At 41.1% G+C, this 17,311-nt stretch overlaps 1 protein-coding gene across 3 annotated transcripts in view; it reads right to left on the bottom strand.

Moving 5' to 3' along the window:
* Positions 1-758: 758 nt before the first annotated feature.
* atp2b1a (ATPase plasma membrane Ca2+ transporting 1a) overlaps positions 759-17,311 on the bottom strand; it is a 38,237-nt gene continuing 21,684 nt past the window's right edge. Inside the window, exons 6-22 of one of the 3 annotated variants that reach the window (XM_079262997.1) lie at positions 15,938-16,099; positions 15,764-15,802; positions 13,897-14,052; positions 13,465-13,679; positions 12,954-13,196; positions 12,619-12,860; positions 11,928-12,165; positions 10,589-10,768; positions 10,417-10,504; positions 10,192-10,298; positions 9,799-9,990; positions 9,392-9,605; positions 9,071-9,282; positions 8,806-8,913; positions 7,500-7,688; positions 6,808-6,897; positions 759-3,949 (exon numbers count right to left, since the gene is read on the bottom strand). In XM_079262997.1, coding sequence (XP_079119123.1) covers positions 3,557-3,949; positions 6,808-6,897; positions 7,500-7,688; positions 8,806-8,913; positions 9,071-9,282; positions 9,392-9,605; positions 9,799-9,990; positions 10,192-10,298; positions 10,417-10,504; positions 10,589-10,768; positions 11,928-12,165; positions 12,619-12,860; positions 12,954-13,196; positions 13,465-13,679; positions 13,897-14,052; positions 15,764-15,802; positions 15,938-16,099 — 3,068 coding nt within the window. In that variant the 3' untranslated portion in view covers positions 759-3,556. Of the gene's footprint in view, positions 3,950-5,407; positions 5,464-6,807; positions 6,898-7,499; positions 7,689-8,805; positions 8,914-9,070; positions 9,283-9,391; positions 9,606-9,798; positions 9,991-10,191; positions 10,299-10,416; positions 10,505-10,588; positions 10,769-11,927; positions 12,166-12,618; positions 12,861-12,953; positions 13,197-13,464; positions 13,680-13,896; positions 14,053-15,763; positions 15,803-15,937; positions 16,100-17,311 lie in introns of all 3 variants that reach the window. The other 2 variants (XM_079262999.1, XM_079262998.1) reach the window with 2 other exon arrangements.

The raw sequence follows: 17,311 nt of genomic DNA, 5'->3' as shown, positions 1-17,311 counted from the left end.
AAAACACCACTTGGAGACTTTTCATCCTGAACACAAAGAAAAGCCTGCAGGTTACTTTATATACATATATAGCAGAGTTTTACTAAATCGTCTCATTGAAAACTTCGCTCACCTGAAGTAGTTCGCAGAGATTCCTGGTTTAAAATGTTTCACACTAAAGCAGAAGAACGGATAATAATACTGACAGTTTTAATAAAGTTACCTAGAAAACAGCCACTAAAACTAAAGACCCATTTCTTAGTATCTTTCTTTGGTTCATGAGACGGGAGGGGGGCTCCACATTGTTGTCGATGAAGAGTGGGCCCTGCAGAAGAAGTTTGGAAACCTCTGTATTAGTGAATGAATCGATATAATCAAATCATGCTTTTGGGAATCTATTTATGAAACTAGCTGTGATCCTCACCCCAGCTAAATCCTCCTGATGCAGCATCATCTGTGCAATACTCACCCAGCTTCATCACAGCCAGCTGCTGCTATAAACAAACATTTGTTTCCTCAAATTGGATGTTTTCAGATGAATTTGCAAAAATACTCTCAGCTCTGAACAGCTGGAGAGATTAATTATTACAGGCCTCTTCAGGGGACGTGAAAACAATCACATTTAAAACCTGCTCACAAACTTCAATCCAGCATTTACATTTTGCTCATTTATGACCCCTCTAGACATCTCCTGCATGCCTTTTGCTCTCCTCCCCATCTTAAACACCAAACTACACAAACAGCGACAAATGAAAAACATGGCCCTGCATTTAGGCTAAATACATTTTTTATTTTTAAAAACCATACACATTACTCGACAAGTTTCAAATGTAAATCCAATCACGATATCCATTTAAAATGCTCAAGATAAACAGACATGAAGTATTTATTTCCAAATGTTAAAAGATAAAAAAATAATAATCCATAAAACAGATGGAAAAACATTCATTCCCATTACAGGAAGAAGCTACAGAACAAACTCCCCACATGGATTCCTCTCGCATTTTCATTTCGCTCACTTTGTAGGCAATCCTAGCTGCTGTTTCTGTCGTCTGTAAAACAAGAAAAACTTTTTCCTCAGAGAAAGTTGTGACTGGACATTTCTGCTCACTCCCCCATCCGTGGCCTTACGGGTGAAGCCCGCCACACGGCCGCAGGAAGAACACGCAGCCTGCTGCTCGAGTCACCGTGTGGTCGGCGAGCACCATCCCAAAATTGAATTAATCGAGCTAATATGCAAACCAAAAGAGGCCTGTTCTTTCACATCGTTTGCACCCTGAGATGAAAATTTCCAGAACAAAGAACACATTTTTAGTGGCCAAAACCCTCCCTCATACAACGTTGGTGTCAAATCACCCAAAACTGCTTTAGTATGACGAAAGATATCAGTGTTGTCATAAAAATACAAAGGTATATTCTTATTACGATTTGTATCAAAACTCTTTCTCCCAAGGAACGCTATGAAATAAAGTACCCTGTGCAGATAGATACCAGTGTATGCCTAGTCTTTATTCTTGAAAAATGCACAAGTCCAATTCTTTAGCGTTTCCAGTACATCAGGTTTCAAAAATACTTTACAAACAAACCAAATGCAGAAACATTTATTCATAGTGAAAGGAGTCTCATGAACAGGCTTGAAAATAAAAAGACAAAGCTTGTTTCTTTTTTTTTTTTCCCTCTGGGTTTTTGCTTTTTAAAAACGCCATTAAACCAGAACTCGGAGGAGTCAAATGAATTTTTCCCTAAAGCATGAGCTTGAAGAGGATGAAATATGAAAATAGTTCACTTGCTTTTTGCCCATGATCATGTTTTGCTACTTAAATACACAAAGTCTGAAGAAAGAAGGTTTTTTTTTTTTTTTTTAAATAGATTCCTTTTAAATTAAATACTTTTTTCTATGCCTGAGTAAACAAATATCAGTATTTTACATTGGCAGGGGGGGCTAATGGTTCGCTAAACAACAAAAAAAAAAAAAAAAAAAAAAAAAGCACAAACTTTTTTTTTTTTTTTTTTTTTCCTTCCCCATAAGCAGGGTCCATATTTATCAAGCATCCAGAGGGAAGAAGTCCCCCCTAACCCACCCAAAGTGTTAGGAATAAGCTCATTTGGTCCTACTTGTAGCTGTAGAAACAAGTGCTGTTTATCTGTAAGGAGTTTCCTGACGGTGGTGAATGACGGGACCAGGATCGTCTGAAACTGTTGGAGCCAAGGCACATTCATGTTTAGTGTATATGAACATCTTATTGGAAAATAAATAGATGCAGTGGCTGCACAGCTAATACAGCGCCGGTAACAGCTTTAACCTCCGCTTAAACATCCTCAGGTGGAGTCGTTTTAATTTAGTCAGCTACCTCTGAATGTCACCGATTACTACAAGATTTACCCACAAATCTATCAGGAGAAGCTCTGCATGCTGAAAGCGTCTGTAGGAGGCTCCATGAGGACCTCCTGCTAGCCTGAGGTAAGCTCCTTTCCTCCCCGACTCGCAGCTCGACTCTGGGTGCGATGCTTGGTAAATACAGACCCAGATATGTTTTAAACTCCCTTTTAATCATTTAACCTTTGAACATGTGGAAATTCTTCAACACAATGTAATGAATGAAGAGAAAACCCAGAACTCAAGAAGGTTTTGTGCACATGAAAGTTATCAAAGAAATGGAAGAAGTAAATATTTATAACAACGTTAGTGGACAGAGGCCCTTATTGTCTTTCCCTCCCTGTCTCTTGTGAAAACGCCCCGTCTCACGGACCTCTTTTCTACACAAGCCTTAGTGTTTATCGGTTTGACTAGAAGGTTCTATATTTATCTACAAATATATAACAAATAAAACTTGCAGGCAAAAATAGTAAAGTTTCAATAGAAACACCCTTTTTTTCCTGAAAATACAGCAGTATCTGAAATAATCCTTTCATTTTCTGTTCTGTCCCAGGTTTCTGCATTAAACATCAGGAAGCTCTTTTGCCTACAAACAGAAAAAAAGTATCTACAAACTTTGTAAACAGACCTGCGTTTTTTTGTTTTTTTTTTTCCAAAAACATAAATAACTCAAAATATTAACAGCCGATGGAGCAGAAATAAGTTTTGAATGAGCAAGGGCCAAAGAGATAAATATACAACACCATTCAGTTAAAAGAGAAGATAAAGGTTCTTTCATAATCTTACAGACGATCTTCAAGCCTGGAGGAGGAGCTCCTCTTCTTGATTAAAATAAGAGCAATAATAATAATTAGAGAATAATAAAAACAGGTCACTTTCAATCGGAGTTTATGATCACCCCCTTGTTGCCCAGAAAAACAATGTTACCTAGGAGGGAGGGGTGTAGACAGAGTCCTTGTGTTGCAGCAAGGTATTTATAAGAATCGGAGAAAAAAAAAAAAATATCAAAGAATCCACACCAAGCCATACATTCCTCTGAATGTTTGCTGTTCTTTTAGTCCAGCCCAAGCCAAGCTCACACAAGACTCCGCTCTCCGTCTAGCCCTTCATCCCTCGTCTCTCCTCTCCAAGTGTCTGTCCGAGTTGAGCTCCTTGGTGGCGGGTAGAAAAGAGGGGCTGACGTGTGGAGCGGGGGTCAGATCAAAGGGACGTCTCCAGACTGTGTAGTGGGCTCCCCGGGGCAGAGGGGGTTCCTGATTTGGAGCCCTCCGGGAGGAGGTGGTTGCTGCTTTCCACAGCATTATTGTTCTGGTTTGGAGATGGAGAGACTGGTGTAGTGGGGGCAATGGTGGTGGCAGGCGAAGGCGTGGGCGAGGGCGGCGTGGGCGTGGTGTTGCGGGGGCTGGCGGAGTTGCGCTTAGTCGGAGCGTCGTCCTCTGCATCAGTGTCATCTATGAGGGGAATATGAGGCTCCGAGTCCTCTATCCGAAACTCGGGGTGGGTCATGAAGTTGTGGATTGACGTTCGTGACTCGGGTTTCTCCAGCCCCTCATAGAGGGAGATGGAGCTGCGGAATGCTTTCACCACCCGGATCTGGAGGGGAGAAGGGACAAGGATTGGGAGAAGCACAACTTTAGTCACTTTGGGTAATGACGCACACTTCGTGTTAACACCTGGACAACACCGCAGGTTAAAAAACAAAAAAACAAAACAAAAGAAAGCTCATGGTTTATTTGGTCAATAACAGGCGAGTTTTAGGGGCTTCAAGACCAAAAATCTGTGAAGGGGCAGATTCTCAGGGTCACGTGCGTGTGAGCAGTTCTATCTAATTCACAACCTGGAAAACAAGTAACCTGATGTTTAGTCCTTCGCACTCATGTAGACTATGTTAGTGACCAAACCAGCTTTAGTCCATTTAACGATGTGACTTGACTGCAGCTAGAATTTTTATTTGATGCCTCCGTTTTTAATCAACGTATTTACCTTATGCCGGTTTTTCCCACTGCATGGCCATGCCTGACTGACTGCTTTGGCTTCCTCTTCAGATGATACACCCTGAATGTGGAGCAGTGTGGGACCAGTGTGTGTGGATTGGCCAGTGCAAGCAGCATGTTCTGATCCACAGTTTAAAATCTACACATGTAGATATGATTTTGCGTCCGCATCAACACATATGTTAACAATAGACGTGTCCTTCTTAAGCTGATGTTAACATGCCTACATGTGACGCTCCTCTGTAGTGCTTTAACCTCACCTTTTGGTTTGTTAAGAGTTTTCATCTGATAACGGGTACCTCAGTGAAGTCCCCCAAAAACTCAGGATAACTGAACGGTACCATGCAGTGGAAAAAAAAACAAAAAACAAAAACCAGCACAACTACTAGATGGATGAGATTATGGCCTTATCAATGGAGCAAAACAAACTGGAAATGGGGGCTGAAAAAATGTTTCAGGTTGCAATAATGATGATATAATAGAACCAACTGCTGGTTAAAATATTATCTGAGAGGCAGAAAACCTTAATCTGGAGGCAACCTGGACATCTGCATGTGTTTACAGACAGACTTGTCTGAAAGGTAATTTAGTGATTTCAGTCGACATCTCGTTGAGGATACAACCAGCAACAGACCTGATGCAGTATGTTTTTGGTAAGTACCAAAACACTAGCGGTCCACTGATTAATCAAAATGCAAACGGGGACCAAGAGAAGAGAGGACTGCTGTTCTGTATATTAGAACATCCTTAGAAAAGGGACCTAAGCTGGGCCAAAGTTTATCGTTGTCGGACATGCTTAGTAGAGAGTGAAGAGGAAGACAGGAGGAGAGAAAAAAAGGAAGACAGGTATTAAAGGCAGAAGAAAGAAAGACATGGAGAAAGACAGAAGAGGAAGAGAGGGGGTGGTCAGTCAGAGCTTATGCTGAAGGAGAAGAGAACAAAAAGCTGTAGCAGCCAAGCATGTCTACAAGCTGGTAAACAAGTCCAAAACAGCACAAAGAGAAAAAACTCACAAACGAGACCAGAGACTTTGAACCCATGCAGAGCGCGGCACTACCTTGTGTTCAATAGTAGTAAACCTTTGAGTATAGCCCATGACACATTTCACAGAATCTAAAGGAGAATATGTGGGATGTCAGTGGTATTCAAGGTTTCTTTTTCTTTTTTTTTAGGATCATTTTGGCTACAAGGACACATTTAGCCAACAGACGGGTAGATCAAGACACATTTAAAGGGCACCTGCAAAGAAAAACTCAGTTTGAAGAAGTTCAACCTAAAACAGAAATGACAAGATTCAAAACACAGTAAAAACAACAACAACATAAATAAATAAAGTCTGCTGTGAATGCAGAGTCACATGTAGAACATTTATTCCACAAAGCTGCTTTAGTGACATCTGTAAGACATCTAACATCCGCTGATGGTGGGATGGTCTGTCTGGTTAGATCTGAAAGAGAAAGAGTCACTTGTAAGAGAGCATACGTCCTCGGAGGGGCAGGATGGGGGAGGCGGCTTCTGGCTACACCACTTTCAAATGATCCGGATCGGCTCTCATCACTGTGAATGGCTTGATGTTTCTTTTTTTTTTTTTAATTAAAAAAAAAAAAAAAAAAAAAAAAAAAAAACACCTCACACCTCTCTCTTTCTTTCTTTTTTAAGCATTTGCATCCAAACATACTAACAAAACGTATCCTGGCAACTGCAGCTTATTACCACTGGAGCTGCTTCCACAGAAACCACATCCACACTTCCACAGCAGAGAAGGAAAGGGTTGTTATCTCACCACTGACCGACAAGTTATCCACCAACACTCTGATTTCCTCACACAAGTCCGTGTCATGTTAATGCTTTGTTTTAGACCGTGACCATGGGCATATACTCAAAACATTTACACGACTAGGGACTAGAGAGCTGCGACAAAGACCCACGAGTGCTACAGAGGCACACAGCAGACTGAGGCAGCTGCAGACAAACCTGGTGAACATCAATCCAGAATATAACTTTATCAAATCCCAAAAAAAAACCAAAACAAAAAAAAAAACATATCCCCCCCAAGATAACAGTAAAAAGTTTAAATTTCTGAGACCAAAGCAGCAGCAGAACAGAAAACATGATGAGACAGAAAAAACACCTTGACGGAAGAAGCGACCTGGTTACAGGGTACATATATATTTATAGAAATATACAGCAGTGTTATCGAAGCAGTATGGAAGATGTGATTTTTGTCTTTTTGAAGGAAACAGGGGGGCAACATTAGAAAAAGCATGACAGTAAAAGTTGAACGTTAGGTGAGAGGTAAGAATGGAGGAGAAAGATGTTAGAAGAAAAGAAGAAGTCTCATGCACTAAAGGAGAACACGCACTCACACCCCACAGTGGCAGAAGCGGTGTTGGCGGCAGTGGCAGTAGTGGTAGTAGTAGAAAAGGCTACATGTGTAGGGCTAGAAACATTGGTTACATCGTGCTGTTGTTGGCTGGAGTTGGAGGCCTGCCGCCTTAGAGCCCCCTGAAAGGAAGTTCCACTCTGGAACGCACTCACTACATCCATCTGCAAAGAATCAGACAGCGTGACAGGAGAAAGCCCAGAGGAAATAAAACAGCCAGAGAGAGAAAAGAGAGAAAAAAAAATAAAGAAAAGGCACCAGTAACCACAGAAAAAAAATGGCACTTGGAAATTGGACTTGGGTGTAGTTAAAAGAGAGAAAAAAAAGGCAACGATTTGGTTTAAAGGCACTGATTGGAGGGAGACCTGACTCCAAAATCTGACCTCACTTTCACTCTTTTCTCTGCAGAATCCTTCCATACTTCCAGCTAGAGCCAAGTCAATACTCCTAATCGAGCTTTCCATCCAATCCAATTCACTTGCTTCTCATCAGTGCCTTCAAACTAGTCTGTTTCACAGCAGATACACTCAGACTGAGTCAGAAAGAGGCATAAGGAAACCTGCTTTAACCCAGAAGCAGAACAGAAATATTAGAGAAAGGCCTTTTCGTTTTTAGGGCACAAGCCATTCTTTAAATATGCAAAGAGGAGGAACAAAACAGAATTTAAGCTGATAGAGCAGTAGAGAGTTAAAGGGTTTATGGCTTTTGATTCCCTGGGTGCTGGTGTCGTGTCGAGTGATGCTCGGGAAACGCAGTGGACTTTTACCTGAGTTTGGATGCGATTGAGGCCTCGGAACCAGAGGATCTGGCCTCGACGAAGTTCTCGCTCAGCGTGGTCGATCTCATCCATGTCCTCCAGCTCCTCCAGCTCTTCATCAGGGATCTCCTCCTTCTGGGTGCCGTGGCCTGCTGTTTTCAGGAATTTTAAGCGGCTGGTGGGTATTGAGGAGATAACCTGGAGAACATTGGGATGTTTAGGAGTAACACTGTAGTCATACACTTTGAATGACACAGATTTTTTTTTTTCCTGCCAGGCAGGAGATGCTTCACATTAAAACTGATACCTCAAGCCAGTCAGTAAAGTGACAGAATGTGAGGAATTAAAGTAGGGAAGTTTCTTAAGTTTAATTTTAGTGGGTGTGCAAATAAACCATCTTAAGGTAGACGCTTCAGGCCATCAGTCTGCCCTTACAGAGACACATTCAGGTTTACGCTGCCTTTTAAAAACACTACAAATAAAAGCTTGGTTAATAATAGCCTATGGGTTTTATTTCCCAGTGTCTCAACTATAAACCAGTTACTTTGCCATCAAGTTTACCAGTATTAGAAAGAAGGAAACAGTGGTGATGACATTGGTCACATCTGTAAAGTGGAAGTCTGATCAGAGAAACTGATTTTAAGCTGCAGCTGACATTTAGTTGTGTTGGAAGTAAGAAGAAAACACGAGTTTGTGTTTATGAATGAACAATCAGTACAAGTATTGCTGAGTGAAAGTAAGTGTCTTCAGATGCCTCATTAGCTGTTTTACAAGCACTGAAAGTTTTGGTTTATTAAAAAAAAGACGTCCTGAATCCATCACAAAGACCTGCTGCAGCTGCTTTCTGAGGACTGCAGGCATGATGTGCTCACATCAGAACAGATCCTGTACATGTTGGCTATCTCAGGTTGTTTAGTACCACAGAGGTTAGGTTGCATTGGTTATCATTTTGAGGACAGGTCTGCTAAAGAAGCTCTGGTATTAAACCAGCATCCTGGTCTTTCAATGTGCCACAAAATTTGGCCATAACAGCTAAAGTGACAATAAAACCTTAAAGCATCTAACAAAAACTATCAAAGTGTACAGAAGTAAATTCTTTGATAATTACTAGCTTATAAAAATCAAAAGTGTCTTATCAGCTAATAAATTCAAACAATACTTCAAAAGTGAGTTAATCTACCATGTCTTCAAAGAAACAGAACATATTGTACCATAACGTCTCTTCTTTGTTCATGTTAAACCCAACACAGGGGGGCAGTGTCAGCCTACATTTCAATATCTTTACAAAAGGTGAACCACAGCTGTGTTGTCGTACCTGTCCCCATAAAAGGGAGCCAAAACCCAGGAATGTGCACCACAACCACTGGTCGATGGTCAGAGCCACACAGCTGAACGGCTTCCCTCCAAACTGCACGATGACAATCTAAAAAATAAAAAAAAATTTTTAAAAAAGGAAAATTTCTGGACGAATTAGAGCAAAAACTTTCACTTTAAATTTGATGCTTAAGGTAAAAACCTTTAGTATGAAATGGTCACCGGTGTATCCACAAAATAACTCCTGAAGTGAGTTCCAGACTCACCTGGATAATGAAGGTACCAAAGACTATAGTACAGAAGATAGGGTTGTTGAACATGCCCTCAAACACGTTCCTTTCACCGTGGATCTTGCGAGCATTGATCTCATTGAAAAGCTGCATCAACACAAAGGTATTGAAGACAACGGTGTAGTGTTCAGAAGGTGGGGCATGGAGGGGTGCATTCCTGCCATTGTCAATATCAAACAATTTCTCTCCTGCAGAAAAAGCAAACAGAATTTGACAAATTCAGAAAACACACAAAAAAAACAATGGAACTACTGCAAAGTACACTTTGTTTACTAAACCTTTAGAGGAAGTTCTTACCCGCAAAGAGCAGCGTAAAAATGATTATTAGCTGGTACACGCCCTGACCCAGGATGTTCTTCATCATGGTTCGTGAGATAAGAGGTTTGTTGCGGCCATATGGCTTCCTTAGCAGCAGGGATTCTGTAGGGGGCTCTGTAGCCAGAGCTAGTGAAGCAAAAGTGTCCATGATAAGGTTGACCCATAACATCTGCACTGCTTTCAAGGGGGAGTCCTAAAGTCAGAGAGGGAAGAACAAAAATCATCTTAAAAGTCACTGAAAATCACAGTACCAAGACAAGAAATGGAAATTGACACCAAACCAAATGTAATGCAGATAACATTTAACGGATGATGAACAACTACAAAGTGAGACATTTTCAGTATTGTCAGATAAATCCTTCACAGACAGACGAGGTGGTACCAACCTGTGTGATGCAGGCTCCTGAGAATGCTACGATGACAGCCACCACGTTGACTGTTAGCTGAAACTGGAGGAATTTTGAAATGCTGTCGTAGACGTTTCGTCCCCACATGACCGCTTTGACGATGCTGGAAAAGTTGTCGTCCGTCAGGATGATGTCAGATGCCTCCTTAGCAACATCTGTCCCAGCAATACCCTGGGAAAAAAAAAAGGAGTATGTCTTCATCTCATCACATGTCATGTTTCTCCGTGACCATCATTTCCCAGAGCTAAATGCTAATGATGAATGGTTGTCAGGTAACCATGACGGACTAATTGCGGCAGGCTGCTGTAAGCAAAAGTTAGCTTACATCTGATTAGACTTCTAGTCTGATTAAAGAGGGTAAAGAAAACTCACCATGGCAAAGCCAACATCGGCTTTCTTAAGGGCAGGACCATCATTTGTACCATCTCCCGTTACTGCAACTACTTGCCTCTGTTCCACTACTGTGCTATCAATAATGCCTGGAATAGCAGAGAGGAATACTTAAGAAGAAGCTTTTACAGTTTAAAGCAATAAACGCTAAAATATGCAGAAGTTCACACCTATTTTATTTCTACTCATACCTGTAAACAAACCTACCTTTTACTAAGGTGTGCTTGTCTGTGGGGGATGAACGCGCCAGTACACGTAGTTTGGGCCAGATCTTATCGATGCGTTCTTGCTCAATCTGCAAAGACATAAAACCTAGATAGAATCCCAAACGCATATCTTTAAACAATCTCTGCATTTTAGGCATATTTTGTCGTCCCACCTCTCCTTTTTCATTCCGTATCCTGCGATTGAACTCTTTTCCCTCCAGGCATAAGAAGTCATCTCCAGGCTGTAGGATTCCACACTTGGTGGCGATGGCTCGAGCTGTGTTGATGTTGTCCCCGGTTACCATCCTAACGGTGATGCCGGCACGCTGGCATTTCCTGATAGCATCTGGCACCTGAAGGAAACAAAGTAGCAAAGTGCTCACCACCATTGTATCTCACTTTGAATTTCAAACCTCAACAGATGTGATTTAATATTTTAATGCTGAATCAGCCGTTTAGCTGATCTGCAAAGTGCTCATTAGGGAATATAACTTCCTGCAGTTATAGAGATGCTTTATAACCCTCTGCATCGCAACCACCCAGCTCAAACTGAGAAGCACCAAACAGAAAAGCAGAAAGCAAATAAGTGGCAGTGGAGCATGTAGCAACCAAGCTCTCTTTCACACATTAATCTTCAAGTCTCACTGTGGGATTGCTTTGTCTTGAGCCTCAAAATGACTACTCCAGTACTGGCAAGCAGTGATGTTGAGCATGGAAAAATGGCTGACAATGCACCACTCAATCTCCTTGCTTTAGTGAGAAAGCAGGCTGACCACTAGAGGAAGCCCCATTAAGCTGCCAGAATGTCTTTCAGAAGTGCTCGTCATGCGGTCAAATGACTTGGGATATCCCCCATCGCCACCTTTACAAGACTGGATTCAGGGCGGGAAGCAAGTGGGGGCATGTGGCACCATTTCTCCAGCTTCTGAAACTGACAATGTGACATTTACACCTACATCCCCCATTGACTGTCCTGCTGTTCAGAGGTAAGAAGGGACACAGGTTCCCAATTTTTTTTTAATAAAGAAAACTATTTTTGTCTCTTTTCTTGTCCACAATCGCCAACAATTCTACAGATGCCTCCCAAGACTATTTTTACACGCGTGTTCTACCTTTTTAAGGTAAAACCCAGCTGGATTTTTACTTCATCTCCTTGTTTGGCTGTCTCCTTTAGATAGGACCACACATCATACAAACCTTTTTTTTTTTTTTTTTTAAACATAACCCAACACTACGCAGAGGACACAGTGTAACACATTGAGAGCAAAACCCAGAAGCAGAGGGCTACTTGACCTTGTGACTTGCAGCTAAAACAGCTATTAACGTCCAACACAAACACTTGGACCAGCTGTGACCAGGTTTATCTCTTACACTGGATGTTGATTTCAGCCCAACTTCTGAGCCTCTGATTAAATCTTCTTTTCAAAGCTTTCACACACTTGATTTATTCATATTTTATGGTACGATCTAGTAAATGAGCAAGTGTTCACTTTTTGTGCGTGTCTAACTTACCTCTGGTCTCACAGGGTCTTCAATTCCCACCACGCAGATGCAGGTCAGTCCAGTCAGGATGTCATTTTCATTGTCCCAGTCAGGTTCACCATCAGAGGCAGTAAAATCTCTGTATGCAAGGCAGATGGTTCTCAGGCCCTCTGAGGCCATGGGCTCGATCACCCTCTTGACCATGTCGTCTCTATCCCGTGGGCGAAACACCTTTGGCTCGCCATTTGCCGTCAGGATTTTATAGCACCTGGGAGGATGGAGAAGAAGAAGAAGAAAAAAAAAAGGCATCTTAATATCTAAATGTCTGCAGGAAGGAAGAAAGCAAACAGGAGAGAGATGGAGTTAGAGAACATGTAAAAAAGTAATTTAGATGAGATAAAAGGTTGAGGAAGGATGAAAAGACAAAGCATATGAATGGCGTAGCGCAGTAGTAAGAAGTCACACTAAGCCCTCTGTGTGTTAAAAAGAAGCCTGCTTGGTTAAGAGGCTTACAGAGCTGTTACCGGCTCGTTTTCTCAGCGCTGCTTTATAAGTCGCAACGTAAGGGGCTTGGGTGGGACGCACTTGAACTTTTTAGCTGGTTAAGCCATTACACATATTATTTACTCCACAGTCTTGCCCGAAGGAACAAATTAAAAAGCAAAAGAGAAACAATAGAACATTAAAAATCACAATATTAAAAAACAAAAACAGTGCTCACTTTTTTAGGAGAATTTCAGAGGCTCCTTTGCTGAACATGCGATAGCTGCCATCAGCCAACTTCAACACAGTGCTCATAGATTTGCGGACTGAGTTGAAGGTGTAGACTTTGTAGAGTTTCTCTTCGGGTATCTCGTTGCGGATGGTTTGGTAGTCTCGTTTCAAGTCATTAGAGAAGCCAAGCAAGGCACATTCGGTCTTATTACCCACTTGTCGTGGCAGACCCCCTTCTTTTTCTGGAGGCTGATGGAGGGAGAAGCAAGAACATAAAGTCAGTTTCAAAGGTAGCTACTGTACAGTATATTTTATAAACAGTCAGCTCTTTGACAAACATACCATGATCTTAGTCGTGTAGGCGCAGTTAACCGCTATGCCCAGAATCAGGATGTCTAAAATGGAGGGAGGGATATTTTCTGGTTCAGGGACCCTCTTGTAGTGGTTCTCAGCTACGTAGGCCTGCACCACAGTCATGCGGTTCATGGTGAGAGTACCAGTCTTGTCAGAGCAAATGGCTGTTGCATTACCCATGGTCTCACAAGCATCCAAGTGACGCACAAGGTTGTTATCTTTCATCATTTTCTGTTGGAAGATTTAAAATGAACAACGGATCATTTTTAAAAAAAATATCATGCTGAATCATTACCACTCGTTAAATTAATCGCGTCTGAAGCGATACAACAAAGCCCTCTGTTGGAAAACAACTTCATGACAAGAAATGGGATCATAGGAAGGCTTAAGGGTATCAGTTAGCCATGTCTTAACTGCCCGGCCTGCTGGTTTTAATAGGCTAAAACATAAGCTGGTCAGATCTGGCATAGGTCACTTGGCAGAATTAGTAGACTCTTACCTTAACAGAGTATGCCAGGGAGATTGTTACAGCAAGCGGCAGGCCTTCAGGAACAGCCACCACAAGAACAGTAACGCCAATGATGAAGAATTTCACAAAGAACTGGATGTAAATAGGTGTGCAGTCTTTGACCCAGGGCAGATTCTGGATCCAGAAGGTGTCTGCGACAAACAGCACCACCAGGATAATGACAGTGATGGCTGACATGACCAGTCCTAGAGAGAAGGAGAGAGAGGAACAGGAAATATCACAACTGATCATGTGCATCGTCAACAATATTGTGAAAATATACCAACTATCTGAGCGCAGTACGTGTCAGTATAATAAAATGTTGGAGAGATGAGGCGAATGTGAAGATATGAGGGTGGAGACACATAAAACTAGCATGTTTACAGCATTTAGTCATGACAAAGTTGAGTAATTGTGACTTACCTGCTTTTCCTATCTGTACAGCTAGTTTGGTCAGCTTGCCTTGGAGAACAGACTTCTCTTTTTTTGGCAGATTGGCTTTCTTCTTCTCCTCTGCATCACCTCCATTGTCGCTGTTCAGAGGCTGCATTTCCATCGCCGCGCCGTCCTGTGCTTTGGCTGAATCAAAGAGGACAAGGCGAAGTTGTTTAATAAAACATGGTGAAGTTCTAGACTTGTGGGATTGTGAGAGACAAGAACATAATATATTAACAAAAAGCATTTAAAAATTCAAGTCTTTTTAGACCAATTCTGAGATGTATGAAAGAATTACAAGTCTGACACAAGGACTGAACGGAGATCACTATTTATTCTAACTAAAAGCAGAAAATTAAAGCTATGTTACCTGGATGGAGACTAGTTTGGCAGAACTGTTGTATGATGAGAATGTTTCAAGCACATAGTACAAACTATTTTAAGAAAAAAGTTTATTCAATAACTAATACTCAACACATCATGCCAATGCCTGAAAATGCTTTGTATGCTTCTTTTTTATCCTCCATGACTTGAGATTTGTCATTGTCATTATGCTTGCAGTGATCCGAGTGCACAGTAATTAGCTCAAAGATTAGGAAATGTGCCTAATTACCATACACCCACCTGGAGATTTAAAGAGGTTTAGGAGCCAGAACCCAAGAGATGTGTCTGAAGAGTCACCTCCTCCTTTCACAGTAACCAGTAACTACAGCAACTGTTGCCATTTAAATTCTGATAAACCTCTTCCATCTCTTCCACATCAAAATCTCTCTCTCCCACTACTTAACATCAAACATCTTCAACTAACCAGGTAACCTTGGAGACAAAAGTCTCTAATTGTTAAAATCCAACAAAAACACCAAAGCAACAGTAGCCCAGCAGGGTAGTTCTCTATCACGGCACTTGCTATGATAAAAATCAATAACTGTGCTTGGTAATGATGCAACCGCGAAAAGAGAGCCGACACATTTATTAACAAGCCATATTTTGGAGTTTTGTCCATCTAATGCTGTCTTTTAAAGGCATATGAAGCTGCTTTCTGTTTCGGTGAAGACTGTTTATAATATCATGCTATGTACTGTAGGATGGTATGTATGTGTACGAATCTATGACTGCTGCAGTTGCTGTGTACTGTGGCTTGCTCTACACTTACATAGTCAATGTAATCTCAGTCTAAAGGATTACTGTTGATTCCTGGCAGGCAGAGGGAATCTGTGCACCAGGGATCAGCATCAGGGTTGTGGTCACAGACCCAAGCACCACTGATCATACAGTCCCGCAGGACTGCAAGTCTGGCTACATGGCTGAGTTATTGCTAAACAGCCTCATTACCTTCAGTCTGAAAGTACCCCAGTACAACGCCAATGTTTTGACTGTTAATAGTTTTGTATGGGACATCAATCGGAATCAAACTGTGGGGGCCTGAGAGAGAGAGAGTCAGAGAGAGAGATGGGTGGGAAAGCAGATGTTCTGGCCCCAGAATTGTTGCATGGCTTTAATCTCCTCATCGCTAATCGCTATAACTGGATTCAGTAGCACCTGCTGCTCAAAGCACAATGTGCCATGGAAGGACAGGAGACGAGGAGGGAGACAGAAAGGAGGGCCAGACAGTACCCTGGACGGCCATGAACAGCCCGTTCTAAATATATGCCGACATGGGGTCATACAGAAACATGCAGCTCACTCCTTACCTAAATAAAAAGCACTGCAGCCAATTAAAAACACACTTGCTTTAACCTACAACCAGCTCAATCAGACTGGTGGGGGAATGGTGATAAAGGTAAAGACTTAAACCTAAATTAAGGTGTTAAGCTGTAAGGCAATCATATGCACCTGCAAACGCCACGAAACTCACCTTTCTTACGATTTTCCACAGATCCGTCCTGCTTCTTGTCTGGGGGGGGGGGGGGGGGGGGGGGAATCACATGTAATTGTTAACATCAATAAGTGAATCTTCAACCTTCATTTTTCTGTTTTTCTATCGTTCTGACAGTAGATGATGAAATTTGAAGTAATAGAGAAAACTAACTTTTTTTCTGTTTCTTCTTCTCTTCCTTTTCCTTTTTCTTTTCTTCTTCGTCGTCATCATCATCCTCGCCGCCCCCGAGTAATGTGAAGATAATTCCAGTTTGAGAGTTGACACCCACAGCAGTGACCACCATTTTCCCTGAGCCTTCCATTACATGAGTGCCTGTGAACAGAAGTAGACAATAGGATATTTTCTACAGTAATGACACTATGATTTAAAACTAGCATGATTTTTTTTTTTTTTTTCCCCACAGAAAAACAGTTTTACTCCTGATTTGACTACAGAATACAAAGAATGGTGCACTACAGAATTAAATAAATGGTCACTAATGAAAATATGTTCCACATCTTTAATCAGCAGTCTTTAATCAAAGCCCATTGTCGGTCTTGGTGATTTAATGCAAATGTAAGAGGCCAAGACATGGCAGCAGCTCCAGCTCTGTATTCACCCGATACAATCTGTCAGTTTACACAGGAAAAAAAAAATCACACAACAGAGGAGTGAACAAGCTAAAGTTATGGTGAGAGAAAGAAGTGGAAAACACTGAAAGATTTTTTGTGCTTCTGTTAATTAGAAAATGCTTTTCTTAGTTTCTTGAAAAGTCTTTGTTAAGGGAAATAAAGCAGTTGTGGAGTGAGTGTCTCAAAGGTACAGCGTGCCAAAAATAGAGCTTACTGAACTAAATAAAATTTTAGGGGTTGGGATGTAATTACAAAAGGATTCTAATTAAATAGAGGCCTTGCCATCAATTCATCTCCATTAATTGCATTTTAATTGCATAACAATAGCTGCCACAAAGAGCAATATTTTTTAAATTAAAAGCATTTTAGTGAACAGCTGAATCAAATAATGAAAAAAAGATATATATTGCTATTGTAAACTCAAACTTTAGTAAGCATTGAACGTCCCTGTCCAAAAGCTGGACAGACCTAAAATTAAAGTGATCAAGGATAATACTATCTGACAGCACAAACACTTTGCTGAAAGGCAAAGTGCTGGGTGGGATTCACAACAGAAGTAAATAATAATTACTGCTTTAAATCAGTGATATTAGAAGGTTGATAAATTTTACTGAGCAGAAGGTTAAGATCCTCAATTTACTTTCATTCTTTAAACCTTTTAAAATCAGACTTCAGGGCATAATGTTGAACAGCTGTATTCACTAATTTATAGTGGGGTGGGAAAATCGAATTAAAAAAAAAATTGAATATTTGGATTTTTTGCTTCACAATTTTTGATTTTATTTTTTCAAATAAAATAAAATTTTGGTCATTTTTATTTGTTGTATTGATCTTTTTACTTGTTTTCTTGGGCATTATAGCAGCAGAATGATGATCTGGCTACTGTGTTGTGTTTTCCCAACTGCAATCAAGA

Source organism: Telmatherina bonti, assembly GCF_933228915.1.
Source record: "Telmatherina bonti genome assembly, chromosome: 23".
Classification (NCBI taxonomy): Eukaryota; Metazoa; Chordata; class Actinopteri; order Atheriniformes; family Telmatherinidae; genus Telmatherina; species Telmatherina bonti.
Note: the sequence above shows the minus strand (reverse complement) of the source record. Positions and strands in the feature narration are given on the sequence as shown.